This window comes from Ovis aries, chromosome 4 (genome assembly GCF_016772045.2).
Source record: "Ovis aries strain OAR_USU_Benz2616 breed Rambouillet chromosome 4, ARS-UI_Ramb_v3.0, whole genome shotgun sequence".
NCBI lineage: Eukaryota > Metazoa > Chordata > Mammalia > Artiodactyla > Bovidae > Ovis > Ovis aries.
This window is the reverse complement of record NC_056057.1, coordinates 79,358,578-79,379,653: the sequence shown is the minus strand read 5'-3', so window position 1 is coordinate 79,379,653 and position 21,076 is coordinate 79,358,578. Positions and strand designations below refer to the sequence as shown.

Sequence of the window (21,076 nt, the reverse complement as noted above, 5' to 3'; positions counted from 1 at the left end):
TGTTCATCTATGTAGATATAAACTAATTTCTTTTATTGAAGTATATTTAATTTACAATATTGTGTAAGTTTCAGGTATACAGCAAAGTGATTCTTATTTTTTCAGATTATTTTCCATTGTAGGTTATTATATTGAATGTACTTCTCTGGCCTAAATAATAAATCCTTATTGCTTGTATTTTATGCATAATCATTTCTATCGTTAATCTTTACTCCTAATTCATTCCTTTCCTCCCTCTCTTTACCCTTTTTTAACTATAAATTTTCTGTGTCTGTGAGTCTGTTTCTATTTTGAATAAATATTACTTTATATTTTTTATTTTTCACATATAAGTGATATTATATAATGTTTGTCATTCTCCGCCTGACTTACTTCACTTAGTATGATAGTCTTTGTTTTTCTTCTTGGTGCCCTTAGACTCCTCTCTTCATATTTAGCTTTTGTCTTTTTAATTATGATGTGACTTTGTGTGGGTTTTTTAGGTTCCTGTCCCTGGATATCTGTTTCCTTGTTTAGGTTTGGGAAGTTTTCAGGCATAATTTCCTCGAGCACATTTTCCGTTCCCTCTCTCTTTCTTCTCCTTCTGGAACCCCTATTATGTGTAGGTTGGCCCCCTTCACACTATCCCATAGATCTTGCTTGTCACTTTCATTTTTTGGTTTGTCTTTCTGTCTCCTCTTCTGATTGGGTGATGTCCATTATTCTGTCTTCCTGTTCATTTTGCTGTATTATTTAGTGAACTACTTATTGCTTTTAGATCAGTTTTTGTCTTGGCAGTTGAGTTATCTAATGTTGATTGGTTCCTCTTTATAGTTTCTGGTTCATTGTTACAGTGATCTGACAATATTAATGTTTATTAATTCCTTCAGCATTTTAGGGACTTCCCTTGTGGCTCAGACAGTAAAAGCATCTGCCTACAATGCGGGAGACCCGAATTCAATCCCTGGGTCAGGAAGATCCCCTGGAGAAGGAAATCGCAACCCACTCCAGTACTCTTGCCTGGAAAATCCCATGGACGGAGGAGCCTGGTAGGCTACAGTCCATGGGGTCACAAAGAGTCAGACACGACTGAGCGACTTCACTTTCTTCCACTTCCAGTATTTTTATTACTTCCTTTTTGAAGTTGGGGTCTGGTAGCCTGAATAGGTGCTTCATTTTTTTGTTCTTTCAGGGGATTTTTCTTATTCTTTTAATTGGGAATTTTTAATTTCTCTGTCTCTATGAATTTAGGAGAAAGTTATCTCTTGTGGTCTTGAAGGGCTCTTTTTATGTGGGACCATCCTTGTGTAGATTGTGTGAGTCTAGTATTTCTGGTGCAGTGGGTGTGACTGGTATGGTATCCAGAGCCTGCACTGGATGTTGGGCAGGGCCTCTTGTTTGCACCATGGTTGTCACAGCCTTGTCAGAAGGCAAGGTCCTCTCCCCAGTTGTTGGAGTAGAAGGCCTACGGGTTGGGTTTCATAAGGTTCCATTTCTCTTGTGTCCTCATTCCCCAAGGAGCTGAACACTGAATCCATGAGTCTTATGTGGTCACAGGGAACCTATGCATTGGCTCTGCAGGCATCCGCAGTTTTGCCCATAAGTAACCCAAGGTCACATACCTTTTTCTGTTGTGTTCATCACAGACCCTAGTGCTAGTCTGGTGGTGGGGGCCAGAGCACTGTGACTGCAGGAATCAAGGTGCTTATGGTGCTTCCTGGGACCTCGTCTGCCTCTATGGTAGGGCTCTCCCCAGCCTTGTTCACTCCAGATATGGCTCCAAGCTGCCATGTGAGGAGTGTTCCTGTCAGGAAAGGAACTACTGCATACTCCTCCCCAGGGGCAGCCCACCAGGAGCACTGAGCCCATTATCAGTCCTCCCATAATGCTGGAGTCGCCGTTTGCCATGAGCACACTGACCATGGGTCTTCATCTGTTGACCTGTGCCCTGCCTGGCACCATGCTGAAAATGGTGGGCCCACATCGTGCATCAGGCACACTAACAGTGGCAGCCTGGACCACACTCCAGGCTCTCCAGCCTGTCTCTGTGCCCCTAGTCTGAGTCCTCTCCAGGGTCCCTCCTCCCAAGTTTAACTGCCTGGCCACTGTGTGTAGTAACAGCCCTGCTGAGCATGCATTTTCTTCTTGGAGGTACAGAGATAATTTCTGTACAAAATAAACACTGATACCATGCACTGTGTCTGAGAGGCGACATCACAACCATGTGTCTGGCGGGTGGAATAACAGATGGGGGTCAGACAGACTGAAAAGCCAAGGGTATGTGCAGACCAGAGAAGATAAGCAATTCCCTGATGTGCTCCCTCTGTCTCAGGTTGCTGTAGGGTGAGACTGTTTTGGCTGAGTTTCCACATCATTTTCATAGTCAGTAAATGGTAGTGTCTCTTTGTGAGTGCAACAGATTTCTTAACTTCAGACAAGCCTCTGGAGCTCATCTTGAACAAAAAGTTGGAACACACAACTTTCCCAAACACCTTTGCTTCCTGGAAAATGTTTATCACAGCTACTACTGCCTCCCTCTTTGTATCATCAGTCTGGCACTGAGATGACTTGATAAACAATGTTAGCAAAAAGCCAAGAGTTTGGGAGAATTTTGCAGAGTTTAAAATGTGTTTCTCCCTTCTGAGCTTGGTAGTTTTTGAAAAATAAACATTATCTTTTTGTCTGCATACCTGTTTCAATGCAGTATACATGAAGAACCTTTTTGTAAATACCCTGAATACCCAACAGAAAAGTCTTTAGATATGAGGATCAAAATATGTATGCTGTAAGAAAGAACAAATACTATTCTTTGTTATCATTGCATGTTTAAGCTCATTTAGCCTAGGAAGACATATGCAGTTTAATCCTACACCTTGTAAAAAATATAAATCAGAATGTATACACTCTAGACTTATATCTACAAGGCTCCATTAAAAGTAGATTTTCTATTGTGCTCTCAAGGAACTTATAGTCTGAGATGAAACAAGTTAGATATTGACATCTTTAAACTAGAATTAGGAGCAGTCAGTTGTAAATGTCCCACCTAGACAAGTATAGCACCAGAAGGGGGTGTGGCCAGTCTACCCACATCGCCCATGGCCTTTGTCCAGGTGTAGGTTTGAAAATGAAGAAAAGTCTTCAACATGAAAAAATTTCGAATCCTGATTAGACCCATGCATATTGGCTACTTTGAGAGCTAGAAGAGTGGTCCAGCCTGAGGTTGCAGTCTCTGCTCTGTTTGCTGACCTCTGCTGCTCTGGGTCAGCCAGGTGAAGAGAAAGACAAACACAAACTGGGAAAGAGCAAGATGTGTGAAGAGGGCTGATACCTCAAACCAAGCAGTGTTCCAAGTCACCCCTTTCAGTATGTCACCCACGTTGATTCCATCTGCTGGGCAGCCCAGAATCCCTGAGATGCATCTTGTACGGGGGCCTAACAGCAGACATACTGGGAAGATTAGCACATGAGCTGCAGCCAAGCATAGAAGTCCACCAGGGGCACCTGCTTAACAAAGAGGTTTTCTAATAATCATTTTGGACTCTCCTTGGGCCGAAACTATGAGCCTTAATGATGCCCAGTCATTACTCTTAGTCTCAAATAAAGTAAATTGACAGTCACATCCAATCACAGCTCTTTCAGCATCAAGAATACTGACAGGCAGAGAGAGATTAAGCCCACACAACCTAGAAACAAAGAGACTTTGAGTGAGAGGTCACTGAGTTTTCTGTTTTTCCCTTCTTCAGTATAGCTTATCTTCTAAAAAGTGGACCTGGTAGAGATTTGCTTTATATTCAGATTTTTTTTTCGTATTATTTTCTCCAAATATGTAACATATGCAAAGGTAACTCTGCCTTTGAATATATACTCAGAATCATTTCAGGGTAAAACTTGCCTCGAAGAGAATAGAAACAAGAACTCTAGCTGCTTTGAGTAATCCATTAACAGATCAATGTTGAGCAATGATGGAAAATAAAACATTTTAGCAACCTGATTTGCAAATACCTACTGGATGAAGATGAGCTTCCCTTGTGGCTCAGTTGGTAAAGAATCTGCCTGCAATGCGGGAGACCTGGGTGTGATCCCTGGGTTGGGAAGATCCCCTGGAGAAGGGAAAGGCTACAGTATTCTGGCCTGGAGAATTCCATGGACTGTATAGTCCATGGGGTCCCAAAGAGTCAGACACAACTGAATGACTTTCACTAGATGAAGATAACCCATGTAACAGCTGTGTTCTGAAACTTCCCAGGAAGGCAGTTAAATAAAGAGACCTCAGAGTAGCTTCTTAATGTCATGCTCAGCTCCTCTCCAATAAACAAAATTTCCTGGGACTCTCTAGATAGTACAGATCAGAAAAAATGGAGATACGGCAGTTTTAACTATACTTTGCTAATAGAAAGACTTTGTAATTACAACAGTAAACATCTATTGACCTCTCAATTTTACTGCCTCAGGGTCTGCTTTAATAAATACCTTTTTGTAAATTTGAATATTAAAAGGCATTATCTACATAGGTAGTTAGAAAGGACCTCTGATATTACACTAATTATGTTTGCTGCTTTCCATTTCTCTGAGAAGTACCCCCTCATCCTCACTAGCATTTCCCATTCTATTATTGGAAAAGACATTACGTTGCTAAAAGCTTATTCTAATCGATAGTCGCCTAATGAAATCATTATACTTCTGTGTTTGTATCTATAGTTACAGAAAGAACTGTGATTAAGCATGTTTGTATTGGAATGTATCTATTTCAATGCTTCTTTTGCTTGTCTCCCATTTTCCTTCTTACAGATTTTTAAAAGCATTGGTTCTGATGAGACCGTGCAAGGGCAAGGAAGTCGGAGGCTGATCAGCTTTTCTCTCTCAGGTATGTTTTACTCATCTGAAGGCCTTTGTGGAAAAAATAAGAATTTCAGTCAGCAATCAGGAGACACCTTCAGTTTGACTCTTACCTATAAGTTACTCAACCTCTTGCCTCAATTTCTCCATCTGTAAAACAAAATTTTAAAATATATTTTAAAATTCCCCTTGACCCCATAAATATTCTGGAGAGTTCAATAAGGAATAGGTGCATTCTTTAGATGAGAGGAAATGATGAGGAGCTACTGTTCTACTTTTCCTCCATTGCTAAATAGCAGTAATTGAGAACTTATAAGGTGGAGGTAGGGAAAATCTGAGACAAGAAGCAACTAGCAGACCTTTATCTAAAGAAAATCTCACATGAAGTCCAGTTGGCAAAACAGATAAAAACTGAACTGCTCAAAACAATGCATCTGTGGAAGGAGCAGGGAAATCCAAATGAAGCCTGTAATTTTGTTAATCATATCTAGTTAATAGTTAAGAATCATTTCATTTTTTTTTTAGTTTTCATCATGTACCATAGTTCTGGAACATGTTAGTAGGGAAATTGGCTAAATGTTCTTTAAATCTAAAATAACTTAAAAATTAAAAATATAAAGAAAAACTGAGTTGCTCTAGCAAAAATGATATAGAAAGTTCAGAGCCCCATTCACTCAATTTTACTCAAAGTGGTCTTTGCAAAGACACAATGGCATGAAGCTTTAGAACTCTATCAAGCCCAGTTTGAAAACTATTGCTTTAGTTCATTGTCAAAACAACAAATGGTTTGCAGGCCATTAATGTCAAAGATCTGAGATCAAAGAAATGAATGAGTGTTCATGAGTGTCCTTGGAAGATGAACAGTCAATCAGGGCTTTCCATGTCTAAGTGAGCCCCCAGTAAAGCAAACATGTGTCTAAAAATCCACTGATAAGTGATAATAACAAGGTTAATGTACAAAAAGTCAGTCACTTTCCTATCTACCACAATGAACAAATGGAATTTAAATTAAAAGCACAAATCTATTTCTATTTAGCATCTTCCCAAATGAAGTACTTAGGTATAAATCTAACAAAATATGTATAAGCTATTTATAAGGAAAACTGCAAAACTCTAATGAATTAAATCAAAGAGCAAAATAAATGGAGATATATTCCATGTTCATGGATAGGAAGACTTAATAGTGTAAGGATGTCAGTTCTTCCCACACTGATCTGTAGAATCAGTGCAGTCCCAACCAAAAGCCCATCAAGTCATTTTGTGAAAACTGACAAACTGATTTCTAAAATGCTTAAGGAAAGGCAAAAGACCCAGAACAACCAACACAGTGTCAAAGGGGAATATCAAAGTTGGAGGATCGATGCTTCCCAACTTCAAGACTAACAATAAAACTGCAGTAATCAAGACAGTGTGGTACTTGTGAGAAAAAAAAAAAAGAAAGAAAAATAGATAAGTGGAGTAGACTAGAGTACCCAGAAATAGTCTGCTATATAGTCAGCTGATCTTTGAAAGGTGAGCAAAGGCAATACAGTTGAGCAAAATAGTCCCTCCCACAAGTAGTACTGAAACAGCTGGACATGCACATGCAAAAGAAAAAAAAAAAAAAAGAATCTAGACACAGACATTTATGCCCTTTAAAAAATTAACTCAAAATGGATCACAGATCTAAATGTAAACCACAAAACTATATAACTCCTAGAAGATAACATAGGAGAAAGCCTAAATGACCCTGGGTAGAGTAATGCTTTTTTAGATACAACACCAAAGGCATAAGGCATGAAAGAAAAAATTGTAAGATGGACTTCATTAAAATTAAAAACTGCTCTGCAAAAGACAATGTCAAGAACATGAGAAGACAAGCCACAGACTCAGAGAAAATATTTGAAAAAGATACATCTAATAAAAGTACAGTTAATCCAAAATATACAAAGAATTCTTAAAACTCAACAATATGAAAACAACCCAATTGAAAAATGGATCAGAGATCTGATCTTATCAGATATCTCACCAAAAGAAGCTATACTGATGGCAAATAATCATATGAAAAGGTGCTCCACATCGAATGTCATTCAGTTCAGTTCAGTCGCTCAGTTGTGTCCAACTCTTAGTGACCCCATGAACTGCAGCACGCCAGGCCTGCCTGTCCATCACCAACTCCCAGAGTCTACCCAAACTCATGTCCATTGAGTCGGTGATGCCATCCAACCATCTCATCTTCTGTCATCCCCTTCTCCTCCAGCCTCAATCTTTCCCAGCATCAGGGTCTTTTCAAATGAGTCAGCTGTTTGCATCAGGTGGCCAAAGTATTGGAGTTTCAGCTTCAGCATCAGTCCTTCCAATGAACACCCAGGACTGATCTCCTTTAGGATGGACTGGTTGGATCTCCTTGCAGTCCAAGGGACACTCAAGAGTCTTCTCCAACATCACAGTTCCAAAGCATCAATTCTTCAGTGCTCAGCCTTCCTTATAGTCCAAGTCTCACATCCATACATGACCACTGGAAAAACCATAGCCTTGACTAGACAGACCTTTGTTGGCAAAGTAATGTCTCTGCTTTTTAATATGCTGTCTAGGTTGGCCATAACTTTCCTTCCAAAGAGTAAGGGTCTTTTAATTTCATGGCTATAGTCACCATCTGCAGTGATTTTGGAGCCCAAAAACTAAAGTCCAGCCACTGTTTCCCCATCTATTTGCCATGAAGTGATGGGACCAGATGCCATGATCTTAGTTTTTTGGATGCTGAGTTTTAAGCCAACTTCTTACTCTCCTCTTTAACTTTCATCATGAGGCTCTTTAGTTCTTCTTCACTTTCTGCCATAAGGGTGGTGTCATCTGCATATCTGAGGTTATTGATATTTCTCCTGGCAATCTTGATTCCAGCTTGTGCTTCATCCAGCCCAGCATTTCTCTTTTTATTTATTTATTTATTTATTTTAATTGGAGACTAATTACTTTACAATATTGTATTGATTTTGCCATACATTGACATGAATCTGCCATGGGTGTGCATGTGTTCCCCATCCTGAACACCCCTCCCACCTCCCTCCCCATACCACCCCTCTGGGTCGTCCCAGTGCACCAGCCCCAAGCACCCAGTATAATGCATCGAACCTGGACTGGCAATTCATTTCACATATGATAATTTACATGTTTCAATGCCATTCTCCCAAATCATCCTTCCCTCGCCCTTTCCCATAGAGTCCAAAAGACTATTCTATACATCTGTGTCTTTTTTGCTGTCTTGCATACAGGGTTATCATTACCATCTTTCTAAATTCCATATATATGCGTTAGTATACTGTATTGGTGTTTTTCTTTCTGGCTTACTTCACTCTGTATAATCAGTTCCAGTTTCATCCACCTCATTAGAACTGATTCAAATGTATTCTTTTTAATGGCTGAGTAATATTCCATTGTGTATATGTACCACAGCTTTCTTATCCATTTGTCTGCTGATGGACATCTAGGTTGCTTCCATATCCTGGCTATTATCAACCGTGCTGCAGTGAACATTGGGGTACATGTGTCTCTTTCAATTCTGGTTTCCTTGATGTGTATGCCCAGCAGTGGGATTACTGGGTCATATGGCAGTTCTATTTCCAGTTTTTTAAGGAATCTCCATACTGTTCTCCATAGTGGCTGTACTAGTTTGCATTCCCACCAACAGTGTAAGAGGGTTCCCTTTCCTCCACACCTTCTCTAGCATTTATTGCTTGTAGACTTTTGGATAGCAGCCATTCTGACTGGCGTGAAATGGTACCTCATTGTGGTTTTGATTTGCATTTCTCTGATAATGAGTGATGTTGAGCATCTTTTCATGTGTTTTTTAGCCATCTGTATGTCTTCTTTGGAGAAATGTCTCTTTAGTTCTTTGGCCCATTTTTTGATTGGGTCTTTTATTTTTCTGGAATTGAGTTGCAGGAGTTGCTTGTATATTTTTGAGATTAATTCTTTGTGCATTGTTTAATTTGCTATTATTTTCTCCCATTCTGAAGGCTGTCTTTTCACCCTGCTTATAGTTTCCTTTATTGTGCAGAAGCTTTTAATTTTAATTAGGTCCCATTTGTTTATTTTTGCTTTTATTTCCAATATTTTGGGAGGTGGGTCATAGAGGATCCTGCTGTGGTTTATGTCAGAGAGTGTTTTGCCTATGTTCTTCTCTAGGAGTTTTATAGTTTCTGATCGTACATTTAGATCTTTAATCCATTTTGAGTTTATTTTTGTGTGAGGTGTTAGAAAGTGTTCTAGTTTCATTCTTTTACAAGTGGTTGACCAGTTTGCCCAGGACCACTTGTTAAAGAGATTGTCTTTTCTCCATTGTATATTCTTGCCTCCTTTTTTGAAGATATGGTGTCCATAGATGCATGGATTTATCTCTGGGCTTTCTATTTTGTTCCATTGATCTATATTTCTGTCTTTGTGCCAGTACCATACTGTCTTGATGACTGTGGCTTTTTTTTTTTTTTTTTTGACTGTGGCTTTGTAGTAGAGCTTGAAGTCAGGCAGGTTGATTCCTCCAGTTCCATTCTCCTTTCTCAAGATTTCTTTGGCTATTCGAGCTTTTTGAATTTCCATACAAATTGTGAAATTATTTGTTCTAGTTCTCTGAAAAATACCATTGGTAGCTTGATAGGGATTGCATTGAATCTATAGATTGCTTTGGGCAGTATACTCATTTTCACTATATTGATTCTTCTGATCCATGAACATGGTATATTTCTCCATCTATTTGTGTCCTCTTTGATTTCTTGCACCAGTGTTTTATAGTTTACTATATATGGGTCTTTAGTTTCTTTAGGTAGATATATCCCTAAGTATTTTATTCTTTTTGTTGCAATAGTGAATGGAATTGTTTCTTTAATTCCTCCTTCTGTTTTCTCACTGTTATTGTATAGGAATACAAGAGACTTTTGTGTGTTGGTTTTATATCCTGTAACTTTACTATATTCATTGATTAGCTCTAGTAATTTTCTGGTGGAGTCTTTAGGGTTTTCTATGTAGAGGATCATGTCATCTGCAAACGGTGAGAGTTTTGCTTCTTCTTTTCCAATCTGAATTCCTTTTATTTCTTTTTCTGCTCTGAGTGCTGTGGCCAAAACTATGTTGAATAGTAGTGGTGAGAGTGGGCACCCTTGTCTTGTTCCTGACTTTAGGGGAAATGCTTTCAATTTTTCACCATTGAGGATAATGTTTGCTGTGGGTTTGTCATATATAGCTTTTATTATGTTGAGGTATGTTCCTTCTATTCCTGCTTTCTGGAGGGTTTTTATCATAAATGGATGTTGAATTTTGTCAAAGGCTTTCTCTGCATCTATTGAGATAATCATATGGCTTTTATTTTTCAATTTGTTACTGTGGTGTATTACATTGATTGATTTGCGGATATTGAAGAATCCTTGCATCCCTGGGATAAAGCCCACTTGGTCATGATGTATGATCTTTATAATATGTTGTTGGATTCTGTTTGCTAGAATTTTGTTAAGGATTTTTGCATCTGTGTTCATCAATGATATTGGCCTGTGGTTTTCTCTTTTTTGTGGCATCTTTTTCAGGTTTTGGTATTAGGGTGATGGTGGCCTCATAGAATGAGTTTGGAAGTTTGCCTTCCTCTTCAGTGTTCTGGAAGAGTTTGAGTAAGATAGGTGTCAGCTCTTCTCTAAAGTTTTGGTAGAACTCAGCTGTGAAGCCATCTGGTCCTGCAGCCCAGCGTTTCTCATGATGTACTCTGCATATAAGTTAAAGCAGGGTGACAATATACAGCTTTGATGTACTCCTTTTCCTATTTGGAACCAGTCTATTGTTCCATGTCTAGTTCTAACCATTGCTTTCTGACCTGCATACAGATATCTCAAGAGGCAGGTCAGGTGGTCTGGTATTCCCATCTCTTTCAGAATTTTCCACAGTTTATTGTGATCCACACAGTCAAAGGCTCTGGCATAGTCAATAAAGTGGAAATAGATGTTTTTCTAAAACTCTCTTGCTTTTTTTATGATCCAGCGGATATCATTAGGGAAAGGCAAATTAAAATGAGATACTACTATGTACCTATTGGAATGACCAAAATCCAGAACACTGGAAACACTAAATGCTGGCAAAGATGTGGAGCAGAAGGAACTCACGTTTATTGCTGGTAGGAAAACAAATGGTACAGACACTCTGAAACGCATTTTGGTAGTTTCTTTCAAATTTTATTACATGACCCCATGATCACATTGCTTGGAAATTACCCCAAAACCTGACACAGATATCTATAGCAGCTTTATTTATGATTGCCAAAACTTGGAAGCAATCAAGATGTCTTTCAGTAGGTGAATGGATAAATAAATTGTAGTACATTCAGATAGTGGAATATTATTCAGTGCTAAAAAGAAATGAAATGTCAAGCCATGAAAAGACATGAGGAATCTTGAATGTATATTACTCATTGAAAAAGGCCAATCTAGAAAGGCTTCATGCTAAGTGAATCCAACTATTGTCACATTCTGGAAAGGTAAAACTATGAAGATGATAGAAACATCAGTGGTTCTAGGGGATATGGGGAGGAGAGATGAACAGGTGGGGCACAGGATTTTTAGGGCAGTGAAAATACTCTGAGAGAGTAATGATGGGTACATGTGATAATGCGTTTGCCAATGCCCATTGAATGTATAGTGCCAAGAGTGAATCCTAGTGTAAATTATGGATTTGGGGAAGAAAGGTAAAGTGTCTCTCATCAAAGTGACACTGTGATGATGATGTGTCAATCTAGGCTCATCACTTGTAACCAATATACCAATCTGGTGGGAGATGTTGAGAATGGGGGTGGGGGGCAATGCATGTGTGGAGCAGGCAGCACATGGGAAAATCTGTGTATTTCCTTTTGATTTTGCTATTAATCTACAACTACTCTAAAAGAAAGTAAGTCTTTAAAAAAAGCACACATTCATCAATAGAATGTGTCTGTCTCAGTTTTTTTTTTTTAAGAAAAAACTCAATAATTTGTATTACTAGGACAGAAAACTAACAACTCCTGATTTGTTATTCTTATATTCCCATTGAAATGATTGATAACTAACAATTATTTATACAAGCCTTCAGAAACAGTAGAAGCCAAAAAAACTACTGTCTGTAAGAAATTGATAATTTCACCAACCAGAGCTCACTAAAATCCTAACGTCTACAAGGGATGCCATTCAGGATAGACAGCATGGAACTGCAGAAAGAGACAAAATCTCCATTCATTGGTTCCCATTTTTGGCTCTGCCATGCAAACATGGACTCATAGACTGACCAGAGGAAAAGAAACCACCCCACTACCATCACCAGTTTGGTTCAAAAAGCTACTTTCTAAGGATTAGGATTGGTTCATTTCCTATGGTCCCCAATATATCATTTTTCTCACAGTTAATCTCAAGGCAAAAATTGCCAGCAATGAAATGTGGCTGGAGGTATAAAATGAGCAACTAAAGAAGCACGCCTGGAATGGTAGTGGAGATATAATACTTTGTAATTGAATATGTCTGTGTTTAACTCACTGTCAAGGAAAAGGAAATACTGCTTAAAGTATCATGATAAATGTCATGCCTCAAAGAAAGTTTAAAAGGTCATCAAATCTATAACTAAGCAAAACCTACAAATTATCAAAGAAGTTAACTACATGCTAGTCATCTCCAGGTATAAAAGTAGGGATGAGGATTCTAACAGCAGCCCACTGTACAACCAAACTATCTAAAGATGGACAATACCAGGGCTACACACAACCTACTCATGGACCTCTCGGGGACCTAAAAAACGTATGGAGAATGGGGGAAAAAAAGTTGAAGGACATAACACTCAAGAGGAAAAAGGATGTATTTTGTCACAAATATCTACTGAGGAGAAGTAAAGGATATGTCACTCGTCTGCTTGTACACTCTATAAAACACAGGAAAGTGCAAAATCTATCAGGTAAGAAATCTAGGATGAAGAAAAATGATAAGGGAGGTCTTTGAAGCTAAAAGAAAGTCAAGTGTATTTGTTCCCTATTGCTGCTGTAACAAATTACCATAAAGTTAGTGGCTTGAAACAACACACATGTATTCATACAGTTCTGGAGATCAGAAATCCAAAATTAATCTTAAGGGCTGAAAATCAAGGTACCCACAGGCAGGGCTACTTCCCTTCTGAGATCTTCTAGGAAGAATATGCTCATCTCTTTGAGATTCTAAAGTCTGTCACGCATGTTTTTGGCTCACGGCTGTATCACTCCAGTCTCCGCTTCTGCTGTCACATCACTTTTCTCCTCATTTTGCTCCTCCTTCCTCCGCTTTATAAGGACTCTTATCATCACACTGAATCTCTCCATCTCAGTCAAGGTTCTTCAGCATGTCTATAGAGTCCCTTCTACCGTGTAAGGTGACATATTCACAGGTTCCAGGAATTAGATCATGGTCATCTGTGTGAGACCATTTTTCTGTCTATTATAGTCAAGGAGAGATTTAAAATAAATTCTGAAAGGTACAGTCATTGAATTCAAAGTGAGCTTTGAGAGATTTTAGAAAGCAGTGAAGCGCATACTCACCACTACATTATTAGAATCGATGATGTGGTAGACCGACTTGAGATTCTCTTATCAAAAACATAGAAGAGTCAGACATTAAGAAGATAAGGAAGTAAAAAGATGGATGACAAATACAGAGCAATACATGGATAATTCTGATGGAGAGATCAGAACAAATAATAATAGCAGAAAGATTTTTTTGAGCTGGATATAATTTTGCATCCTTAAGTCTGACTATTGCGTACTAGGAAAAAAGTATGTGCAGAGAGCAACATCTAGATAAATGCTATTTTTAAAAGAAATTTTCAAATGCAAATAGAGTAGCCATCTGAGTGGAAAAAGCATGATACAAAAGAATAAACCTCATGTTAATTTCAGATTTGTCTTATAATACAGAACACTAAAATCATGAAGTAAAGGCTACAGAGCTTTAAGGGCAGCATATTTTAGCTGAAGATTTCTGTGCCTACCAGATTGTCATTTATGTGAGAAGGTAAGAGAAACACATCTTCAGATTTGCAAGGGCTCAAAGAATTTCACCCTTGCATCTTATCTGAGAATATATGTGAATATCCACTCCAGTATACAAAGACATTAAAAAAAAACAAAACCTCAAGAACTGGAGATACTGCATATAATTGGACTGCTTTTCTTTTTAGGATATAAAATGAGAAATAAGCAGAAAGATAGATCATGGAAAATTTCAAGAATACAGTAGACATGGCAAAGCAAGAATGTTGATGCAAATGTTTTACTTTTCAAATCTTGTTGATATATTCAGTTTTTACCACTTCTTGGTGGTAATAAATTTCCTATATAACTATTATCCCTTTAATTTTCAAAGAATTAACACTGCAACCTCAACAAATTACAAATGCAAATAAAGGGGTTTTCCCCCACAGGTATTGGAGACAATTTAAACATTCAAAATTACCACAGAGTCAAATAATGAAATACCATATACTCTTAAGAATTATGTATCGAAATGTTCTATAATCCAGGCAAAAGAAAAAAAAATTAGGACAAATGTTTATATATACAGTATGGTCTCAACTGAAAATTATGCAAATTACTGAAAGACAATAAAGAAAAAATCTAGCAATGGCTGCCACTAGGCAGTACAATTTGAAATAACTTTAAAATTCTGTTTCTTTTCCTTCTGTATTTAAAAATGTTATAAAAAGTGTGTATCATGTTTATCATCAGAACAAAAAACTAATATAGGAAAAATGGAGGAAGATTAAATATTCTCCCATTAATGTATCATTTACTTTTGGAAAATCATAAAACTATATGTATTATTAGACACATCCATTCCAACAATCTCAGAGTTGAAGAAATTGAGACCCAAAAAGTTACATCAATTTTCTAAAGTTATAAAATTCAACAGTGAGTATTCCAGACTAAAATCTGAATATACTGACTCCCAGCCAAGCACTCTTTAAACTCCTAATTGACTCCTTAATACAGCAGTTTTCAAACATTTTACTCTGTGAAACACATATTTTAATAAGTATACAAATTGAATTTAAACTATAAAAGCTCACTGGAGGACATGAAATGAGGCATGAAAATATGAAGAAATATATGCTCCTGAGTATAAAGTTCCCATTTCTTCCAAAATTAATCTATAAATTTAATATAATTCTGATCAAAATTCCAATTGTTTGGAGGCAGCTTTTTAAAAAAATAATAAGATTAATCTGGAAGAATAAATGTATGAATAGTAAAGAAAGATGCTTTCTTTTGGACAAAAAAACAAGAACAATGAAGCATGACTAGACTTATCATGTATCAAACATGTGATAAAGACATATTATGCAGATTTAGATAAGTTGTTTGATGGAAGAGAATTTTTTCAAAAGACCTGTTTATACATAAGGATTTGACCCATGCCAAAGTTGGAATTTTTATAAAAAGGTAGTATCACATATTGGTTAAAAACACAGACTTTGGAATCAAAGAGGCAGGTTCAAATTTCATTTCTGACATTGACCAAATATAAAAACCTGTTCAAGTTACTTAACTCAGAAGCATCTATATTTTCTTCCTCAAACTAGTGATATAATAACTACTTTATAGAGTTTGTAGTTAGGATTAAATCAGATTATGTATTTGAAGGCATAGAATGGTTCGCAGAATTTAGTAACTAATCAATAAATGGCTGGCAGTAGTGGTGGAAGTGATGAAGGCGATGATAGTCATATTATTTTATGGTAAATAAATCTATATGTCTATCACATCCTCGGCCATTGTCCCCAGTACCACCTCCCAGAAATGATGATTCACTAGGAGAACTCATGAGTATTGTCATACTCATGACTATAAATCATTGAAAAGAGAAAAAGCAAATTGCAAAGGAAAAAGGTACCTGGGATGAAATCTGGAAGAAACCAGGTGCAAATTTCCATGAGTCCTCTCCCACTGGAGTCGTACAGCTTGGGTTCATTTTCCCCAGCAACAAGTTATGATAAAAATATGAATTATTACCTATCAAAAATTTTTTTAGTCACTCAGTCATGTCTGACTTTTTGCGACCCCATGGACTGTAGCCCACCAGGGTCCTCTGTCTATGGAATTCTCTAGGCAACAATACTGAAGTGGGTTGCCATTCCCTTCTCTAGGGGATTGTCCTGATCCAGGGATCAAACCCAGGTCTCCCACACTACAGGCAGATTCTTTACCTTCTGAGCCACCAGGGAAACAAGGAAGCTCAATAAAGATTCAGAGTCCAAGGTTTTCACTGGAGGCTGCTCATGTGGCCAAATTCCTCCTAGGACCTATTAAAATTCCAGACTCCCAGACGAAAGCAGGCGTTCAGTGTAAACAAGGTAGTTTGCGCAAACACTTGGGGCACAGAGATGAGTTCTTATCAGTTCTGAGGTATGAGAACCCCCCCAACACTAGCGAAAGATCAACCCTACAAACAGACCTTTCTAAGGAGAGAAGACTCAGGCTGTCACAGATTTCTATGGGTGATACCTGAGTTTTGCAAATTTCTGTGATGTTTGTATTTTCTAACCTTTATTCCACCTCACAGCAGTATATTATAATGCAACAGTGGAAGAATAGTTTTGTTACAGAGATTGCTTTGAATCAATTCAAAGTATCGTTTAACTAAATTCACATGAAAGCTTCTGTACTTTTTTCCATCAGTGACAAATTCCTCCAAACACCTCACAACTTATACCATACTTGAGAATCAACCCAATGTATTTTTAACTGTGTCTTTTACTTATGTATAAGTAGGAACAATTTTTTGGAAAATACTTTAATAATACAAAATTTTTAATTATGTTTTTGATATTATAAATTTATTTCCAATAAATATGATTTCAGATTGTCGGCAGAACAGCCATAAACCACTATCACCTCTCTCTCCCCCCTATACACAGCATGAAATTTTACATGATCAGATACTTTCAATTACAGGGAATGGCTCCGTTTTCCAAGGCTTTCCTCCTGACAGCATGATCTCTCCTCAGAACTCTCCTCACTGAAGTACATCAGCTCCATGGAGGCCATGATTTTCTTCTTTCCTGCAATGCCCCTGCTCTTCACTCTTTTAATCTTCATCTTTCTCTTTTTTCTCCTAATTCTCTCTTTCCTTACTCAGTGAAGATCCTATTTACTCTGAGACTAGAGCCCTTGTTTTTCTGTCTCCACTTGGAAGAATTTTCACCTAGACCCACTGAATTTTCCAAGATGGGTTTCCTCCCTCAGCGTGCGCCCGGGTTTCCTGAGGTAACCCTCCGCCTCATCCCAACCAGCCTGAGGAGCGCCAGAAGTCCAAACCAGAAAAGGTCAAGAGTCCTCTCTTGAAAAGCATAGTGACCACAATGCCAGTATTGATTTATTACAGGCAGTTCTTACCAAACCAATTTAATATGCATCAGTAAATGTTCCATGTAATGGGTTCTGGAGACACATCAGTCCATATTTTGTAACGAGGTGAAAAATGGTGGTTCAAGATTGAACATTTTTTCCGTGTTTCAGATGGACTCTTCTCCTTGTATAAAACCTAATATAATCTTTTGGGCCTTCCCTGATGGCTCAGACAGTAAAGAATCTGCCTGCAATGCGGGAGACCCAGGTTTGATCACTGAGTCAGGAAGATCCCCTGGAGAAAGGAATGGCTACCCACTCCAGGATTCTTGCCTGGAGAATTCCACGGACAGATAATCTTTAACCTTGCTAAAACACATAAAATTGAAATATCCTCTATTTTATAGATTTCCAGGCCATGGGGTTGAAGAAAGGGATGTTTTTCAACCCAGACCCTTACCTGAAGATTTCTATTCAGCCTGGGAAGCACAGCATCTTTCCTGCCCTCCCCCACCACGGACAGGAGAGGCGATCCAAAATCATTGGCAACACTGTGAACCCCATCTGGCAGGCTGAGGTGAGTGCCCGGGCCCTGAAAAAGGGGCTTAAGTGACAAAGCGAAGTGACTGACCATGGAGCCCATGTGCTACGCCCTCCCTTCTTGGAGCCCCAAACTCTTCTGCTAAGTTCATGGTTCTCTCGGTCCTAGAAGGGGGCCATCTTCTCTTTGGGTTGTAACTCCTAGGGATTTTTTTTTTTAAGTGGGTGAAGTGAATTTTTTTTATATTTATTTTATTTTAATTTTTATCAGAGTATAGTTGATTTATAGTGTTGTGTTATAGCAAAGTGAATCAAGCATATAGCAAGAATATAGCAAAGTGAATCAGTTATACATATATCCACTCTTTTTTAGATTCTTTTTCCCTACAGGCCATTAGAGTATTGAGTAGAGTTCCCTGTGGTAAACAGTAAGTCCTTATTAGTTATCTATCTTATGACTCAGACAGTAAAGTGTCTGCCTACAATGCGGGAGACCCAGGTTCTATCCCTCGGTCGGGAATATCCCCTGGAGAAGGAAATGGCAACCCACTCCAGTATTCATGCCTGGAAAATCCCATAGACTGAGGAGCCTGGTGGGCTACAGTCCATGGGGTCGCAAAGAGTGAGTTACGACTGAGCAACTTCACTTTCACTTTCAGTGTGTATATGTCAGTCCCAATCTCCCAGTTTATCCCTCTTCCCTTACCCCCTGGTAACCATAAATTTGTTTTCTATGTCTATGACTCTGCTTCTGTTTTGTAGATAAGCTCATTCATCCATGTTGCTGCAAATGCCTTTCTTTCTTTCTTTTTTATGGCTGAGTAATACTATATTTTATGCATGTAACACATTTTCTTTATTCATTCCTCTGTTAATGGGCATTTAAGTTGTTTCCATGTCTTGGTGGGTACTGGAACCAGTCCCCCAACATACAAGGGGACAACTGTAATAGCCTCTTCATCTGATTCTGAGCCTGCACCTGTAAGCAGAACACTCTCTCTCTGCCTTTCTGTGGGAGCAGGAAGAAACACGTTCTCACACACTTCCCACACGTGTGGCCCTTAAGTGAGAGTGACACATTTAAACTGTCTGTCTGGACCAGTTCCAGAGATTCTGACACTGTCAGGTTTCTGGGACAGGTAAAACAATAAGCCCTAGAATAACACTGGGGTTGCATACTATTTGATTTAAATAGGTATAAATTTAAATAGATTTAAATCATTCACACCATCTTCCTAGTTTGGTTGGTGCTAGGCAACTTGCTGGAGCTTTGAATAGTTTGATGAATAGTCTGATGAAGGTGATTTTCTTCTCCTACATGTGTCTCCTCCGCCAGCTGGGAACAAGGAGATTCCTCAACAAAGCCTCATCTGGCTCAGTCTCACAGGAACTAAGTCTTGTCTGAGAGAACTAGCAGAAAGTCGTCACCCCCATTGACTGCCTAGCTCCCTTCTTAAGCTTGAGGGGATAATCTGCCAACTGCGTGGTTTAAGGAACAGGGAGGCTTAGGACATGAAAGTGCTGCAATATAATGTAGGAGTTAAAAGTATAGCTTTGCAGTGACACAGACCTTGGTTCAAATCCCAGCTTGGCCAGTTATTAGCTGTGTAACTTTGAGAAATCCGTTATCCTCAATCTGAGCATCAGATTATCCTTATCAGGCTGGTGCTGATGGTCCTAGGCACTCACTTTGGGCAGTATTCTTTTATTCTTCAAAGTAGATCGTCTCTGATGCAGAACTTTCAAGCATCCTTGAACAAGAAAGTGTAGATATCTGGGGACAAAGATTTTTCATTTTCTGCTTCCTAGGCTTAATTAGGCTTTATAGGGGCTTCCCAAGTGGCGCAGTGATAAAGAATCCATCTGCCAACATAGGAGACGCAAGAGACTTGGGTTTGAGTCTGGGGTTGGGAAGATCCCCTGAAGCTGGAAATGGCAACCCACTCCAGTATTCTTGCCTGGAAAATTCCATGGACAGAGGAACCCGGTAGGCTACAATCCATGGGGTTGCAAAGAGTAGGACATGTCTGAGCACCACACATGCTTTGTAGAAGGTGACCATAAGGGAAACAGAGTTGTATTTGAACTTCTTACTACTTTGGTTATCAATAGACTGAAAGCACTCATAGTGCCACTAGCATGGAGTCATGAATCTTAAATTATTTGTTCCTACATTCCTGGCTATTTTTGGCAGTTGTTTATGGACTTCTCACTGCATTCCTGGGAATACAAGATGCCACAGAAATTTATGGCACACGAAAAGAAAAAAGCCTCTTTCTTCTGAAGAACTTTAGAGAAGCTTGTACTAAGACCTTTAGTCATAAAGGTATTGTCTCAAAGAGCATTTATAAAATCCAGCACCATCAGAGTATGTTTTGGCTAAAAATGTCAACTAGATTCACTTTAGGTTCTGAAACAATTTCTGAATCTTTAGTTCAGATCTATTTTGCTCTGCAAGGACATAACAAACTCTCTCTCTCTTCCTCTGCTCTTGACCTACTCAGGTCTTTCCAGCATGCTATGGTGAAGGTTTGCATCCCAAAATAAGTTCTACCACGTGTCTTCCTCACAAGGCTCAGACTGAGCTTGTTTCACATGCTTTCTCAAGTTAACCAGAAGAGTAACTGGCTGAGCTGTGATTTAAAACAATGTGGTTTGTATTACTGCAAAGCTGTATTTTCAAAGCCCCTAAATGATCCTAGAGTGCCCAATGCTCAAATGTGGATGTCTCAGCCCTAGTGGAGAACATTTGAGACCTTCGATGACCCAGCATTTTTTACCACTTGTGTCAGTTAGGGATGCCTCTGGCTCTGAACTAGAGAAAGCCTGGCCAGCTGTGATATTTCTCACAAGCAGGAAGTCCAGAGGGAGGTGTGCAGGCAGTGCAACTACTGAGCACAGCCCCCAGGGACCCGAGCTTCCTGGGTATTCCTACTATACCTCAGCAGATGGCTCTCCTCTTCCTGTCTGAGAACAAACCCAAGTTCCAGGTAGGAACAAAGCAAAAAGAAAGAAAGAAACTTTCTTCTTGAAAGGCTATTAACTGTCACAGTACCTCACCTGTTTGGGAAGATCTGATGTTTCACTTCCCCGACTCCAACAGGGAGGGCAGGAAAAGAGGCAGTGAACATGGGTGTTGAATAAATGGGTTTATAGTGTCCACAATGTGCTTCAGTGGTACTTCCACCACCTTTCACTTCAACACTATACTGAAGTCGCTCTCAGTGGCTGCTTTCACGTGGCTGCATAAATTGTGTCTTTGCTTACATCTGCTTAAAATGTACATCCTCAACTAATGCAACCAGTGACTCCTGCTTATCCATAGATTCTCAGCTAAAATACCACCTCCTCCCTGGTACCCTCTCCTAGGCCTCAGAA

At 38.8% G+C, this 21,076-nt stretch overlaps 1 protein-coding gene across 3 annotated transcripts in view; it reads left to right on the top strand.

Annotated features, from left to right (window-relative positions):
* The window catches only part of HECW1 (HECT, C2 and WW domain containing E3 ubiquitin protein ligase 1), a 492,408-nt gene that overhangs the window by 303,054 nt on the left and 168,278 nt on the right, over window positions 1-21,076 (top strand). For all 3 annotated transcript variants that reach the window (XM_042248727.2, XM_060415079.1, XM_042248728.2), the window contains 2 exons: window positions 4,768-4,843; window positions 17,566-17,735. In XM_042248727.2, coding sequence (XP_042104661.1) covers window positions 4,768-4,843; window positions 17,566-17,735 — 246 coding nt within the window. The remainder of the gene's footprint in view (window positions 1-4,767; window positions 4,844-17,565; window positions 17,736-21,076) is intronic.